Consider the following 16,714-nt stretch of genomic DNA (forward strand, 5'->3'; position numbering starts at 1 on the left):
CCCCACCGCAGAGGAATTTCCTCCCTGTGGCCCAGGTGAGAATCACCTTGTTAACGCCTTGGAGATGGAGAGCGCCCTGCCTCACAGAGCAGCCTGTCCCATTCCACCTTTTGTTAAGTTTCAATGTGATATGAAGAACCGTCTCTCCATAATTGTTAATGATTGCTCTTGAGAGCTTCACTAACTTGACTGCCCCCTGGAAGGAAAGTTCTAGGTCACCAATATCCCGCCTCCTGGGACGAGGCCCCAGGCAAGTCTCTAGCCCTTTCTGGACCTTTGTGCCTTTGTGCAAACTGGAGCAGCTTATTTCAGTACACTGAGGACAGCCAACAATCCTAAGGGATTCTGAACATTTGTCAAAGTTGAGAAAGAATTCATCTTCTTGTTTCAAGTATGATGCTGGAAAATGCTGAAGAAGGGACATCTAACCCGACTCCTGTGCTCACTTTGGTGTGTCGGGATTGGGGTGCTGTCTCTCTGATCCCCTGTGGAGAGACATCGTAAAGGACCCTCTCCAATCCTGGACTAGAAATGTGATGGGCCGCTGGTTCACAGATTAGAATCTTCCAGGGCAGTGGCTGCACTTTAGGAACCTGCATGTCCTTCCTGCTCCAGGCGGGGGCATCAGGTCCTGCCTCTGGCTGTGGGTACAGGAGCCCGGTGGCCCTGTGGGCAGGAGCAGCCCTGGGAATGGGGGGCGTGGTCTCTCCTCCTGGCCTGTGAGGCCCTGCAGAGAGGGTCCTGCTCTGCAGAAGCATGCACTCAGGTGTGGCTTCAATCAGAAACACAAACAAAGGGCTTCCCTGGTGGCGCAGTGGTTAAGAATCCGCCTGACAATGCAGGGGACACGGGTTCAAGCCCTGGTCTGGGAGGATCCCACATGCCGCAGAGCAACTACGCCCATGCGCCACAACTACTGAGCCTGCGCTCTAGAGCCCGTGAGCCAAAACTGCTGAGCCTGTGAGACACAATTACTGAAGCCCGTGCACCTAGAGCCTGTGCCCCGCAACAAGGGAAGCCACTGCAATGAGAAGTCTGCACACCACAGCGAAGAGTAGCCCCTGCTCCCCGCAACTAGAGAAAGCCCCGCACAGCAACGAAGACCCAACACAGCCAAAAATAAATAAATAAAATAAATAAATTTATTAAAAAAAAATGCAAACAAGATGACGCCTCGAAGGTCAGCCCCATGGTGGCTGTTTGTCTTGGAATTGGCAGGAGTTGTCATGCCTGGTGCTGCTTTGTCTTTGTGGCTTAAATGACAGTGAAGACAGCTGAGCTCTAGACAAAAACAAACAAACAAACAAAAACAAAAAACAACACCTCCTGGACACCAAGAAATTACGCTTTACCCCAAGTCCTTAACAAGGATGGAGAAAATCTCAGAATGAAATCCAGAGCTTCCTGAGATACCCCCCTCTCCCCTCAGTACCTATGGGCACAGCCTCAGCCTTGGCATTTTACTTCACCCAGTGAACCAGCCTCTACCTTGCAAAGGAATCTGAGGGAAAGTCTTCTGCCAAGTCCCAACTGAGTCCCTGTGACACTCAAGAACCTGGGCCAGGTTCTTGTGTAGGTTAAGGAAGCCTGAGAATAATAAAGATTATAGGGAAACAGTCTACCTTTCTTTACAAGGTCTTGTTTTGCATCTCTGAAATCTCAGATTCAACTATTACAATGAGGTCCTGTTGTAGAAAGAGCTGGCCTTTTATCACCACTTAAAATCTAATTAATCCATATTGAAGCACAAAGATTTCTGTTGTATTTTAGGGTGAGGGGTCATAGAGCCCTCTTTGTTCATCTTTAGACTTATAATCATCAAGCATTGGGGATATAATTTTACCAAGCAAATTGGAAGGTAACAGATCAAATCCTTATCAGAAAGCCTAACTCACAGTTTTAACAGAGTCCTTCGTCCTTTACATGAAACATTATATTCAAGAAGAACAAAAACGCATTTCAGAGTGCCCAAAGGGTTAAAGACCAAAGCTTATATTCCCCAGGCAGCATCAAACCAAGATTGCCACACTACTGTCCACCACAGGACAGCAGCGCCTATAGAGGTGGCAAGGGTCCTAAGATCTGTTGCGATGGCTTTAGTCTTTAGAGTAGCAATGCAATTCGTTGGGATTTTGCTATCTCTGCTGGGATGGGTTTTATCCATTATTACAACTTATTTGCCACATTGGAAAAACCTCAACCTGGACTTAAATGAAATGGAAAACTGGACCGTGGGACTCTGGCAGACCTGCGTCACCCAAGAGGAAGTGGGGATGCAATGCAAGGACTTTGATTCTTTCCTGGCTTTGCCTGCTGAGCTCAGGATCTCCAGGATTTTAATGTTCCTCTCAAACGGCCTGGGATTCCTGGGCCTGCTGGTCTCGGGGTTTGGCCTGGACTGCTTGAGAATTGGAGAGAGACAGCAGGATGTCAAGAAGCGGCTGTTAATCCTGGGAGGAATTCTGTTCTGGGCAGCAGGAGTCACAGCCCTTGCTCCTGTCTCTTGGGTCGCCCACAGGACAGTCCAGGAGTTCTGGGATGAGACCATCCCCGAGATTGTGCCCAGGTGGGAGTTTGGGGAGGCCCTCTTTATCGGCTGGTTTGCTGGATTTTCTCTCCTGCTCGGAGGGTGTCTGCTAAACTGGGCCGCCTGCGGGACCCAGGTTCCCCTGGCTTCTGGCCACTATGCAGTGGCAGAAATGCAAACTCAGTGTTCATACCTGGAAAATGGAACTGCCAATCCTTCAGTGTAAGACTGTGATGAGACCAGAGAGGTGTATCTCCCTCTATCAACTGTGATGGAGGGTCTACATGATAAAGGGTTCTTTGTTACGTAACTATATTTGTGATGCTCACATTTTCTCATTAAATACATTAAATAATGACTTTTCTATCCTAGATACCCCATCCCCCCAAAACCTGGAGAAGTAAGAAAGAGGCAAATCTTATATCTAAAAGAAAATGATTGTGGTAAGCATTACATTAGGTATGAACAAAACAAAATTTCATTCATCTGGTTATTTAAATCAACATTTGGTGGCGGTTGTCCAAGAGAGCACTATTAAGCTTTACTGTGTTCATTTGAGATTAGAAATGTTTTTTTGGTTTTGTTGGTAGCTGAAATTGATAATTAGTTCCTGTTTCCTAAAGAAAAAAACCTAACAATCTGAAATCCTTTAAGCATTCTGCAGTAGCAAAAGCACATGCTAAGCCTATCCAAAGTGCTATTTCCACAACAATGACTTGGTCTTTCTTGAACAGAGGTGGTTTGTTTAGGAAATTGCTAAGAACCCTGTGTGGCAGGACTTTATGAGGCTGAAGGTTTTCAGTACATTGTGATACTCTCAGATTTAAAATACTGGCCAATCTCTTCTCGTCTCTTCCCTCAAAAGCTTCGTACTTTAAAAAGATAAACAATTCCAAAAATATTTTTCTTAATATCCAGCTCATCTGCCCTAATAAAAATTTTCCTTTGTTCAATTAAGAGTTACATGCATGGGGATGAACCAACAGAGACGTTGATTCTAACTTACGCAGTCCTACTGCTTAACTTTTCCAGGGCATAGAAAGCATATTTAAGCAAAGAAACAAAAAATAGCAAGTATTTATGTCCCTGTGTGTGAAGCTGTCAGGAAGACGTGGAAGTAAGCAGACTTGATATTTAGTTCAGAATCGTTCATATGTTATTGGATATATGTAGCCTGAGATTAAAAAAAAAAAAAGAAAACCCTGATTTGAGGTCTACAGAAGAGATTTCTGAGATTGATTTATTTGGTTAAGAAATACTTTTCTTGGGCTTCCCTGGTGGCGCAGTGGTTGAGAGTCTGCCTGCTAATGCAGGGGACACGGGTTCGAGCCCTGGTCTGGGGAGATCCCACATGCCGCGGAGCGGCTGGGCCCGTGAGCCACAATTGCTGAGCCTGCGCGTCTGGAGCCTGTGCCCCGCGACGGGAGGGGCCGCGATGGAGAAAGGCCCGCGCACCGCGATGAAGAGCGGTCCCCGCACCGCGATGAAGAGTGGCCCCCGCTTGCCGCAACTGGAGAAAGCCCTCGCACGAACCGAAGACCCAACACAGCCAAAAATAAATAAATAAATAAATAAATAAGAAAATCCTTTAAAAAAAAAAAAAAAAAAAAAAGAAATACTTTTCTTGAACCTGTTCTTAAAAATGATAACACTCAGTTATAACCACAGTATGCGTATTGAAATGAGACCTCTTAACAGTTGAAAATCTGATAGGTGCAATTAGTAAGATATAAAGTAGCAGTTGAACCAAACTGTCAATTAAACATCTTGCACGGAGACTTCCTAATTCTTTGACTTGTCAGAAAGGTCGGGAACAACGTGAAAGCCATTTATACTTTAACAATGAGAGGATTATTACTACTTAATGTTATTTCAGGGACAAACTGCCTACTACAAAATGCAGCCCATAGGACGTGAACGTGATCTTGGCCACACCTTGTCATTACTGGTTTGCAGAATTATTTCCCTATCCTTTTCTGAAAACTATTCAACATAGAATTGAACGATAGCAACTCTGGCAAGAATCCTCCTCTATACACAATGAAAAAATAGTTCTGAGCTCTGCAAGTGATAACACAAGTGTCACACTTCTTTTCACAGACACTGAAAGGCAGGGGTTGGTCTGGCTAAGGTCACAGGATTTTATAATGGCTTTAATTTTTAGAGCTGTGGCACAATTAGCGGGAATTTCACCATCTTTGCTGGGATGGGTTTTATCCTGTCTTACAAACTACCTGCCACAATGGAAAAAACTCAACCTGGACTTAAATGAAATGGAAAACTTGACCATGGGACTCTGGCAGACCTGCGTCACCCAAGAGGAAGTGGGGATGCAATGCAAGGACCTTCTTTCCTGGCTTTGCCTGCTGAGCTCAGGATCTCCAGGATTTTAATGTTCCTCTCAAACGGCCTGGGATTCCTGGGCCTGCTGGTCTCGGGGTTTGGCCTGGACTGCTTGAGAATTGGAGAGCAACAGCAGGATGTCAAGAAGCGGCTGTTAATCCTGGGAGGAATTCTGTTCTGGACAGCAGCAGTCACAGCCCTCGCTCCTGTCTCTTGGGTCGCCCACAGGACAGTCCAGGAGTTCTGGGATGAGACCATCCCCGAGATTGTGCCCAGGTGGGAGTTTGGGGAGGCCCTCTTTATCGGCTGGTTTGCTGGATTTTCTCTCCTGCTCAGAGGGTGTCTGCTAAACTGGGCCGCCTGTGGGACCCAGGTTCCCCTGGCTTCCGGTCAATATGCAGTGGCAGAAACGTCACCTCACCGTCTATACCTGGAGATGAAAACCACTCACCTGAAACTCTAAGCCAGAAGGGATCAGCGGTGCCCTCAGATGATTTGGTAGGATTTCCTGTTACACAGTAACCCATTCACTATGCTTTTGATTTTCTGAAATGCATTTTCCCGTCGCTTCTGAAACTGTCATTTCTTCCTAAGATGGTAAACCACTTTTATCTTCTACTCTGAGATCAAAACCAATCAAGACTTAACAGTAATCATACTCATTACTGGGGATGAGTTTTCTCAATTTTAAAATAGATTCAGTGATTGCACAGAACCGGTAAATAAAACATTGTATTAGTACCTACACATCTTTGGAAGGTGTTATTTAATAGAGACGAATCATTTGGCAATTGGAAATGTTACTGCTGATCATTGACTTCTTTCAAGTGTTTAAGATCACCTATTATACTGAAACTAAAGTCTGGCTGCTTATTTTTTTAAAAGGTATGACATCTGATTATATTAAAAAAATTGGTGGCTCTCTGAAAGCTTGAGAGGTGCATATGGGGGACACATCATCTGTTTTTTAATTGGAGACTTCAGTGCCTCTATGGAGACTTTTCCATTCATTCATGTCTTCTTTACTGTGTCAGAAGCAGAGGAGGGCAGTCTTGTGTTTTAAAGATTCATGTAAAATCTACCGCACCAACATGCTTTTGCTTCTGTGTCCTGTGCTCTGCGGTAGATGGTTCAGCCACAGGGGCACTGCAGGTTGGGACTGGGGGGTGTGGGCAGATCTCCCCAACCCCCTTTTAAAAAAAAATCAGCAATATATATGGTCCAACCAAGAACTATTCACAGCAAGCTGCTGGCTTGGGGAATTCTTTTTTTTTTTTTTTTTTTAATTTATTTATTTTATTATTTTATTTTATTGGTTTTTGGCTGCGTTGGCTCTTCGTTGCTACGCGTGGGCTTTCTCTAGTTGCGGCGAGCGGGGGCTACTCTTCGTTGCGGTGCACGGGCTTCTCAATGCGGTGGCTTCTCTTGTTGCGGAGCATGGGCTCTAGATGTGTGGGCTTCAGTAGTTGTGGCACAGGGGCTCAGTAGTTGTGGCTCATGGGCTCTAGAGTGCAGGCTCAGTAGTTGTGGCGCACAGGCTTAGTTGCTCCGTGGCATGTGGGATCTTCCTGGACCAGGGCTCGAACCCGTGTCCCCTGCATTGGCAGGTGGATTCTTAACCACTGCGCCACCAGGGAAGCCCCCAAACTTGGGGAATTCTTCATGAAAGAGTTTATACTTGTTTGGTATATAGTTCAAGTAAACTTTTGTGTTTGCGCCAGAGAAATTCACTGAACAATAAATGACACTGAAATAAAGTATTAGGTAATATGTATCTTTGTTTAAAAAAAAAAAAAACACTGAATTTTTTTCCACCCACAAACACATGAAAAGTGCAGAAACCAGAGTTAATCTATGTGATGTATTTGCATACTTTTACAAACAAGACAAATTAAAACAGAAACATATTCAGAATTTAACCTGATTAAATATTTAGTTCAGTCCTGAGCTTTTGATATTTAATACAATATAAAGTAATAGCAAAAAAAGATTTTAAATTTATTTGATTTGCATGCTACAGAGATTCAGCTAAACTTTGTTCATTTGGCTAGCGATATTCTTTTTGTACCTGTAACACTTAGATTCTGATATACAAAATTGTAATAACATACTGATACTTCAAACTTGAGAACTAAATATTACATTCTTTTTACCCTGTGAAGAATAAATTCTACCTTTAAAAAATAGTACTTATAATATTAAAATTCATGTTGTCCATATGGTTTTGTGAGCAAGTTATTAAAATGTTTTGTCACTGTGAATCATTTGGGTTAGTACAAATATGACAGGACTGTTAAAAGCTGCCTATAAATACATAACACTATTGCTGATTTTTAAAGAGTGAAAAAGGATTATATTAAGTTTGTCTCTCATGTTAGAAATGAGCAAATGCTGTAAAATAAAACCAAAAGCATCTTGGTCACAACTGCTAACTACCAGCCTGAGACAGATTTTATTCTTTTATGCTTGTCTGAAACTCTTTGTCGTACAAAAAGTTAACAGCTAATCTGATGGAATTTATAAAGCTGTAAATATTCCAATATAGCCTCTTCTGTGTCAAACATTTAAGATGGCCAGAACCGAACTATATATTAAACAGAACATAAATAAGACCGTAAATAAATAAATGAAGAAAATAAAATCGTACGGTACAACCACACATAATCCTATAAACATTTTCATGGTCAAACTAAGAAGCTGAAAACAGCTGACCTTCATTTAACTCTACATTAAATAAACTTCTGTTTTTCACATTTGACCTCGACAAGGATGAACGGTGCTCTTCCTCCAGTTCTCCTCGGTCACCTAACAGGATGAACTGGGCCGCCTGCAAGGACTGTACTCAGTCAATTCACGAGGCTGGTTTTTGTTCAAAGTAGTGTCACGTCCAGTTATTCCTTCAAAGACTTTTGTATATAAACGATGGGACACTTGGGAAAAAGTCATTACAGTTCTAGGCTCAGAAATGGCTTGATCTGAATTTTGATTCTGATAAAATGAACCTTCCAAAACATGTGTAATTACTTTCAAATAAATATTCTTACCAATGAGGATTCTAGCTTAGGAACAGAACTTGTGTTTCTTTTTTTTAAGGGGCCCATTCCTTTAAGATGATTTTTTCATCTCTTAAAAAAAAAATTGATTTCACTTGTTACATAAGATGGCTCACCAAACATTGCCTCTTCCAGTATTACAGACCGAGTAATATGTATGATTTAACTTGCATAAAACTATTTCTTTTAAAAGCCTTTTATGCTGGCAGAGCTAACCTGGGGATTTGTTTCTTTTAAGAAGTGCTTGGGTCGGGTAAGCTAAACTTCTCCACTGGAGGAAACTTTGGTCAGTTTCCATCTTGTTTGCCTGGAATATATATATATTTATTTATTTATTTTTTACAAATGACTCAGCTTTTACTTCAAATTAATAATCTCCCCAGGCACTCTCTTCTCTTTGCCTCCCAACTCCTTACCACAAGTTATAGATAGGATTCCCTAAAAATGACAGCTGCAAAGTAATTTCTAGTAAATGTTAGAAACCTGTTTACTGAAGTATTTAAAAAAATTTTGGCAACCTTGATTCAATCAAGATACCCTTTGCTCTGTTCCTGGTTTCAGTAAGTGATGCTCATGCGTTCCCCTCCACAGTACCAGCACTGTCTGTGCTCAGCACCCTGGGCCCCTACCTTCCCCCACTTGGTACCATCCTCACACCTAGGACGAAGCATGACTGGTGCAAGCCAGACACTCACGTCTGAACACCAACGCGCAATCGGGTTGAGCGAGAAGCAGCAGCTGCCCACTGACGTGCTGATTCTAGTGTATTTGAGGCGAACTGGCTTTCTCCTTTCATCTCCCTACCCTTAAAGTCCTGCATCACGGGATCTGTAGTGTGCTGGGAGCACTGCTCCTTCGCATTCTTGCCTTCCTGCACTTAGCGTTTTGTTTTTGTTTTCTTTAGACAAATAGAAAAGGACCAAGAAAGGCAGTTGTTTTAAGGAAACAACGTGTTCCGACAGAGGAGATGGAAATGAACGCAGCACCTGTTTCAGGTGGACCTGGGACTCTGCACTGAAGCTCATGCTCAAGTTCAACCTCACGCTGAACGAGCTGCCCTCTAGCACCAAGCATCACCTGGCGCCGCTGCCAGCTTCATAGTTGCCCATGGGAAAACAAAGGAAAAGCGAAAACCGCCTGCTGCTAAACTGAGTTATTTCTCAACAGTCGGTTCAATAGGATACACGCTGGGTCCCGCCTCTATTCCATTTTTACCAAATAAAGCCCATTGGCGATACACGTACACTGTACATCTGTGTACCAGATGATCCTGTTTGGGTTATCTGATTTTTTTTTTTTTTAAACATGTAAGAATTACATTCAAGGTACTTTACAAATTAACATGTTGAAAATCTGATGTGAAATAAAAGCTCTGTAAGAATTGACAGTTATATTACAAAAAAACCCAAAAAACAAAAAACAAAACCCCAAACAAGAAAATGTTCAGTCTTTTGCCCTCCCTAAGAAATGAAGAGGTGAAAACACGATCTCGTCAGCGATGTAATCAGACGTCATCAGCCGGCAGGGACGGGATGCTGATCTTCGCTCTGGTGAAGTAGGCAATCTTCTCCCTAGAGCCGGGGTGAGAAATACACCGACTTCAATAGGATGTTGAAAATGCTCTATGCCCGTTAAAAATAGTCCCAAGAACGCCAGCGTTGTCTCCACAGGCCCGGATGGGAGATCTTGTCCTTAGCTAGAGTTCCATTTAAAATCAAGACTGTCTTCGCCTTTTTACGGAAGGACATAAAGGAGAACGGCAGCTCTGACCCACGGTAACCACCGGTCGACAGAGGCAGTAAGGTCCCTCCCAGGATTTCCAACCTCAGACAGGTTTTAAAACACTGGGGCGGGGGTGTCGGGGGAGCGTGTCAGTCTAGGTCTGAGCATTTCTAGACCAGGTAGTAGAGGATTCCAGGGGCCAGAATCCTCACAGGAAAGTACACGATCCGGGGAGAATTCTTTAAACTCAATACCATGCTAAGGTAAGGGCAACATAATGAGCGATGGATACCGGGGCTCAGATGAGGGAAGAGAAGGAGCCTGACCGTCGTAAAGGCAGATCTGCCGCATCCCGATGCGGGGATGAGTAGAAACAACCTGAGAGGGAGAGGCTGAGAAAGAAGGGGCGGGAGGGTTTTCAGAGCTTAGGAGAGTGTCAAGAAAGTAAGGTTTTAGGGTTGTAGAGCCGCCAAGGACAGGAGCAACACGTCTAGCCTCCAAGAAGCCTTCACATCGAACAGTCCCCCCTCAACACAGGCTGCTGAGGGGGTTCCCCACGTGCGGACACGCTGGAAGCCCTAAGGAGGCACAAAGCACGGGCCCTCCTTCGAGGAACTGGGGGTGAGATGGTGCAGGAGCGTGGGGTTACGATGCAAGAACTGAGGCGGAAAAGCTCTACGTCTAAGGAAAGGAGAGAGAAGGAAGGAAGCATGAAAACCCTGGGCAAGTTGGAAGGAGAGTTATTTTTGTGCTACAGCGTCCTTTCCATTGGCTCAATTCTATGAGATAAAATTAAGAATTAAAGGGGCGAGTGAAAGTAGTCACGATGTCACTGAAGGCAGAACCCAAAACTGGGGTCTTTGCTTCGACACTTCCCGCAAGCGAATTTCTTTGGCTCACGCGGTGCTTTTTAAACACACAAATTAGTTGTCAGTGTCTACGCTTGAGATATTTCACGTAAAATTCCTGATTTCTACCTTCCCTCGACAAATCGGAAGAGCAGGGAGCCCTGGGCTTTGGGAGAGCAGCTCCGGGAGAGCGCCCCAGGCCCCTGCACGTATCCCGGTCCATCTCCCTCTCCTTCATCACCTGCCTGGTGATACGCCTGGCTTTGGGTGCTCAGGGAGTGTTTATAAACATTTATTTCGGGTTTTAGCAGCAGCTGAGGTTGGATGACTTCTCCTCTGGACAGTGTTTCTTGCACCAAAGGCACGAGAGGATTCCCCGCACCACCCTGCAGTTCTAGAAATCCAAGGAGCGGCATCCTCTGAAAGTTACAAGAGCGACCCTGGAGCTGAATGGAGACAGGAAAAAGCTGACTCTACTATAAGCCATCGTGTTAAAGAGAGTCTGAGCCTGCCATGACCCGTCTCCTTCCCCCGCACCCGACTCACTCAGGACAGCAGGAACTGCCACTGCGTCCTCTGGCACCAAACCCATCCCTTCCTAACGAGCCCTCTCCACCCCACATCCCGTCTGCCCCGCACGTCAGACATGCTCCTTGGGCTTCTCCCACGTCAGCCCAAGAGCTTCCTACAGACCCCTCCACACCACACACACACACACACACACACACACTCACACACACACCCACACACACCCACCACAGACCAATAAAACCACACCTCTCCTGTCGCCTCCCTCTCACTTGACTGAAACTGTCCCTGGATGGTCACCAGTGGCCCCCAGCCTGGGGAGCGTCTTTCAGTCCTTCTTTGCTGTTGCCTTTGACAGCGTCCGTCACCCTCGCCCCTCAGCTCCAGGACCACGCTCCCCAGTTCTCCTCCTAGCTCTGCAGCCATTCCTTCTTAATCTCAACGGTCTCCTGTCCGGTCACCTTCTCACACTTTCCGGGATGTCAGACCCATGTTTGCTGTGGAACCACCATATGTGAGATGAAGACTCCCATTTTCATCTCCTGGCTTCAGATTTTTATTTCTACTTACCTACTGACCACGGCTTCCCAAGCTGGCCCGCGGGAACTGTCAGGCTGGTATGTCCAAAAGCAGAACTCTCCCCGCCCACCAGCGCCCCTCCGTCCACCCGCCTCCCATCACCCTCCTATCGCCTGCCGGGCCTCCCCTTTCCAGGGTCTGCCCGGCCGCTCTCCACAACGTCTCTAACGCCCTCACTCACTCCTGCGCTTGGAGACCCCTGCTGGTCCCCCACCACTCAAAGCCAGCGCTGGAAGCTTCGACACAGCACACGGGGCCTTGTGTGGTCGACAGGCTCACCCGCTGGCACTGACCTTTAAGGCTCTGTGCCTCTGTCCCTGCCGGTCCCTCCGGCCTCGATGCCCTTTCCAAAACCACCACCCCTGGTGCCTGACACACGCGTACCCATTCTTCCAGCCTGTACGGCCTCTTAGACTCCCGTGCGCTCCCGCAGGCCCAGTGTCTGCCCTCACGGGACCCCGCTTGGCCTTCAGGGGGCTCCTTCCGCACGGCACTGCCCGCCCCCCTCACACAGACCGGAGCCTCCGTCACGCCAGGGGCGCTTGCCCTTCTCTGCGTGCCCAGGCCCAGCCCCGTGCATGGCTCACGGGGTCTGAGGAACAGTCCAGGGAGGGACCAGCAAAACCCCGAAGACAGGTGACTTTTCTGTACCTTTTTGTTTTCTGCGTTAAGATTTCTCAGTGAGATGTCTAACTGCTTTTAAGAGCTGGGGACACCCCGGGTCCCTGGGGAGCCGGGCTCAAATGGAGTCAGGACTGTGGCCGGCAGGGTCTGTGAGCTCAGGGACACACACACATCAAACCGGAAGCAGAGGGCCTGGTGTCCCACATCCCAACACGTGTCACCTGCCAGCCACCCTGCAGTGCAGGCCTGCGTGATTCAGACACACGGGGACAGCCCCGCACATCCCACGGGCGCTCACCTGAAGGACTGCACCTGCCGGGGCACCTTCCGGCTCTGCTCCCGAAGCCGGCACACGTCCTTGGAGACCTGCCTCATCAGCTTCTCTGCGTTCAGGTCCTGCTTCTGCTCTTCTCTGGACTGTTCGGCCTGGTAAGGAAATGAAAACACAGAACCCCCCAGAACATTAGTTAGAGATTCCCAAAGGGGTGCGCTAAGGCTTGAAGGACGCCGGGCTCATGTCAGGAGGCCAGCCCAGCAGGACGACACCCGTGCGTCCACCTCACGCCGACAGGGAGCAGCTACTGGGTTGGGGCAAGTGTGCTTTAATGCATTTAAAAAATCTTATCACATAGGCAAAATGGGATCATCTTGTTACATCTGGAACACCTGGTAACTGCCCCCCTCTCCACCCACCAAAATAGAAATTTAAAACTACTTAACAGCATCATGTCCAAGAAATATCTACTGTTAACATTTTGGAGAATACACTTTCAACCTCTTATTCATCTTTTCAACCCTTTTCTTTTCTGTCTTAGCCCTTTTAAAAGCTGTTTACTTAAGTAGAATTTACATACCAAAAAAGTGCACACAGACGTGTGTGCAGCTCAAAGAGCCTTTTACAAAGTGATACCCTTCTCGAAACTACCAGACTGTAAACATCCCAGGGAGAGGACAGAGCATGTCCCAGTCTAAGTTTCCACAGAGGCTTCTTCTACTCCCAGGAGGACGCGTTGTGAGTTGCGCTCAGTCCTTGGCAGGGAGGGGCGGGCGTGTGTATTGGGAGGGGACACTATTCATTTGAGTCAGGGGTTGGGGAGACTCCACTCATTTGGGCACCCTCTCCCCATGACCTCCCAAGTGGGGCGCTACGGTAACAGAATTTACTGCTCAGTGGAGGCCACTGGTCATGGTGGGGCAGCTGGACCTGTGAAGGAAATGGGTGAGGAAATTTAGAATACTGGTGTTTGCAGCTTCAAGTCTTACAAGAGAGATCAGCTCGGGATCAGAACTAAGTAGTCGGCAAAAAGAGATGGAAGGAAAAGTGGCTTTGCTGACGGTGGTGCCTGTACCCTGCAGCAAGCTGACGGTCCCATCACTGGGACCCTTCTGCACTTGAAAAAGCCGACTGCTGTGCTTGTGTTGTTAACACAGGCAGCTGTAAACTTTACAGTAAAGAGCAAGGTCTTCCGGCTTAAGAGACAAAAGACAAGAACCAGTCTGACTGGTTCACAGCCGAACAGATACAAACAGCAATTCTACTACTAGAATTCTATTCATGCTTTGGAAACGCTACCGAAACAAGAAAGGTGTCCCAAAATGTATAGGAGTGTTCACTTCCACACTGTCTATGACTGAAATTTGGGAAACTATCATTAGTAGAATAATGAAATAGTTATATTTATGATTAAATAAATATGATATGATATATTCATAATGTGTATTACAAATGCCTTAAAACAATCAATTTCAGCAACACATACAAATATGGAAAGCTGTTCATCTTACATGACTAGAATTAGGTGGGGAAAAAAATAAGTTGCAGAACAGTATGTCTTCAGACCCTAGTTTTCTGTAACTCTTCCAAATAACACTGACACATATACATGGCATAAAAAAGAGCTGGAAGGACATATAACAGTCAACAGAGGTCATCCCTGGGGAGTGGGACTCAGGGGCACTTCTATCAATACTTTTTGCTTTATATACCTCTGCATTATTTGGCTTTGTTACAACATGTTAATTTTTTAACTAAAAAAAACTTTCTAAATTTTAAAATATTCTCAACACACAAAGTGCACTAAACTCAGTTTAAATTTGAAAGCAAAAATGCTTGTGGCACTTTTAGGAAAGATGACATTTTACAAAAACTATTTATTCAGCCAAGTACTGATGAAGATTCAGTTATACTCACACCACCTTACGGAAAGCTAAATAGCCTACAATGGGGCATAATCTAGTTAGTACTTTGCTAATAATACTCTACTGCAGTAACTTCTGATTTTTTTCACCACAAAGGATCCCTTTTCCAGATATTTTTTACTGCTCCCCTTTCCTCTCCTTGTTTTGAATCATTTTGTTTAGAAAAGTGGCCTATATTTAAGAAACAGTTCTTTCTTGATTATTTTGGAATTGATGAGATAGGTGAGCCGTCACTCGGAGCTTCTGAATTTGTGTAATTCAAATTCAAAGGGGACAGATGTGATATTTTAGTTACTTTGTGAAGTCTTACCTTCAGCGAATGGATGATTTTTCACTAGGCGTCAGGTTGGGAACTACTGACTTAGTAGACACAAAGAAATGACTTCTACCATAATGTGGTTCATCCAGCTAGGAAACCAGTAATTCTACTAAAATGTTGCTGCTATTCTAATTTTGGGGAACTTATAAGATGAACAAACCAATCTTAAAATGGCCGTCTCCTTACTGACTTGAACAAACGGAGAGATCAGGAAAAACCAGCGAAGGAAGGTACATGCCGGATATACTTAGGGGAGAAAAGCTGGCCCGGTTTCCCCAAGAAAGTGTATTTTACGAGATCAGAGGTATAACAGGCCCCCGGGATCCTGTTCAGTATTTTGTCCCCTTCCATATGAATGGAAGTGTGAGGCCTATTTTATCCCCTGTACACGCTATTAAGACGGTCCCTCGAAGTAGTCTGCCGGCTGCTGCTGTTTCCAACTACCAGCATTTACGTGGCGGCTGCAGAGTCACTCTGAGACTTGGCTTTGTTCTGCGCAAAGTGAGACCGACCACCAAGGAACACACGAAGAGCCTCCTCTCCCTGCTGAGTAAGAACGCACTTTACCGCAGACTCCATTTGTCTCTGTGTTTATGTATTTATACCTGTACCTGGGTCTATATCTTCCTCCAAAAGTCTGGGTGCTAAAATATATCATAAAATTTTCATCAGGTGTTAATAATCGACAGTCGCCAGCTTTGCAGGCAGTCGAGGCTCAGCGCTGAGCAATTCACTGTAATCACTGAGTTCTTTTGTTGAATGAGCTGTATTAACATTTCTGAAATATAATTTTCTTAGCGGATTCTAACTTTTACAAATGTTAACATCTGTATTATTTTAAGCTTTTAAGAAGCCTAGCGTCACAGAACTGGCATTTTGACAGGGGAACACTCAGAGGAAGAAAAAGAAATTTCTGCTTTGTAAGCAACCTGAGGCTCCTTTGGAAAAATACCAGCCCTTCCTCAGCACGTCTCTCCCCTTCTCACCCAACAAGTCACGATAAGCTGCCTGGTTCAGGAGGATCGGAAGCCAGTTTTTATGCCCCGGATTCCAGGAGAGTGTGATTAACCTTCAGTTTACGCGGTGGGGGGCCTGACCTGCAGGAAGGTCCAGTGATTTATTTACGGTCACGTTAAGAAGCCTGACGGAATAAGGAACACAATCCGTCCTAATTACAGTCCTGAGCTTCTCGCTCTGCTTCCTAAGGGGGTTGTACTATACACGAGGACACTACCTCTGATTCAGGTTTTATTCTGAGCTACAAAACAGACTTTCAGCCACAAAGGAGGAAGGTTATGGAGAGTGACCCAGAGGCCTGACAGCATTCCTAACAAGGCAGGCAGATCTGGGCTCTGCTGCTGGACTCCGTTCACAGCTTCCCTGGGAGCCGTATTTTTTATGGCAATTGGCAGGCTGTTTGCTCATCGTGAGGCATTTTACGGCCACGGTGCTGAAAATCTCACAAATCCCCAACCGCCAGCGGGGGGGCAGGTGGATGTGAAAGGGCAGCGTGTGTGTGTGTGCATGTGCACCAGTGTGTCCACATGTGTGTAAGGAGTGGACGTGGGGCTTAAGAGCAAGCAGGAGAGAAGCCAACGGTTCTCACCAACTTCTGTGGCCGGAATGAAAGGCGCAGAATTGGAAGCAGTCTCTCTTTCACAGAGCGGGTGAGCACAAACTTCAGGGATGAGAAAAAAAGGCACATAACTCCAATAATCTATCTATACATACAGAGTTGGTAAAAATAAAGATGAAAAAAATCTGTACTCAGGGGAATCAGATTATTCTCAAAATGGTACAAACGCACCTTGCTTTGCGGGCTCTTTCTTCACTATCATTGGATGCAAGGGCTGCCACCAGGCAGGGGGAAACACAATGGGAACAAATGTGTTCTAAGTTCTAGAAAAAGGACTTGAAGACTCGAGCAAGACTGAGGTGTAGGCTGAGTACCTTCTCCCCGGCGGGCTTTAGG

The 16,714-nt window shown here is 45.7% G+C and overlaps 3 protein-coding genes across 6 annotated transcripts in view; 2 read left to right on the forward strand and 1 right to left on the reverse strand.

Annotated features, from left to right (window-relative positions):
* Positions 1 to 1,871: 1,871 nt before the first annotated feature.
* On the forward strand, positions 1,872 to 2,771 carry LOC103007857 (putative claudin-24). The gene has a single exon (XM_007177913.2). The coding sequence runs from the start codon at positions 2,091 to 2,093 to the stop codon at positions 2,751 to 2,753; it is 663 nt and encodes a 220-aa protein (XP_007177975.2). The 5' UTR covers positions 1,872 to 2,090; the 3' UTR covers positions 2,754 to 2,771.
* A 1,883-nt stretch (positions 2,772 to 4,654) lies between these two features.
* On the forward strand, positions 4,655 to 5,426 carry LOC103016511 (claudin-22). Its single transcript, XM_007198348.2, is given in 2 exon segments — positions 4,655 to 4,870; positions 4,873 to 5,426. Coding segments are annotated over 2 exon segments (657 nt in total). The 5' UTR covers positions 4,655 to 4,674; the 3' UTR covers positions 5,334 to 5,426.
* Positions 5,427 to 6,712: 1,286 nt separating this feature from the next.
* The window catches only part of WWC2 (WW and C2 domain containing 2), a 163,461-nt gene continuing 153,459 nt past the window's right edge, over positions 6,713 to 16,714 (reverse strand). For all 4 annotated transcript variants that reach the window (XM_057537251.1, XM_057537249.1, XM_057537250.1 and 1 more), the window contains 2 exons: positions 12,523 to 12,650; positions 6,713 to 9,494 (listed from right to left, as the gene is read on the reverse strand). In XM_057537251.1, the coding sequence (XP_057393234.1) occupies positions 9,428 to 9,494; positions 12,523 to 12,650 (195 nt within the window). In that variant the 3' untranslated portion in view covers positions 6,713 to 9,427. The remainder of the gene's footprint in view (positions 9,495 to 12,522; positions 12,651 to 16,714) is intronic.

This window comes from Balaenoptera acutorostrata, chromosome 21 (genome assembly GCF_949987535.1).
Source record: "Balaenoptera acutorostrata chromosome 21, mBalAcu1.1, whole genome shotgun sequence".
In the NCBI taxonomy this organism is placed as follows: Eukaryota; Metazoa; Chordata; class Mammalia; order Artiodactyla; family Balaenopteridae; genus Balaenoptera; species Balaenoptera acutorostrata.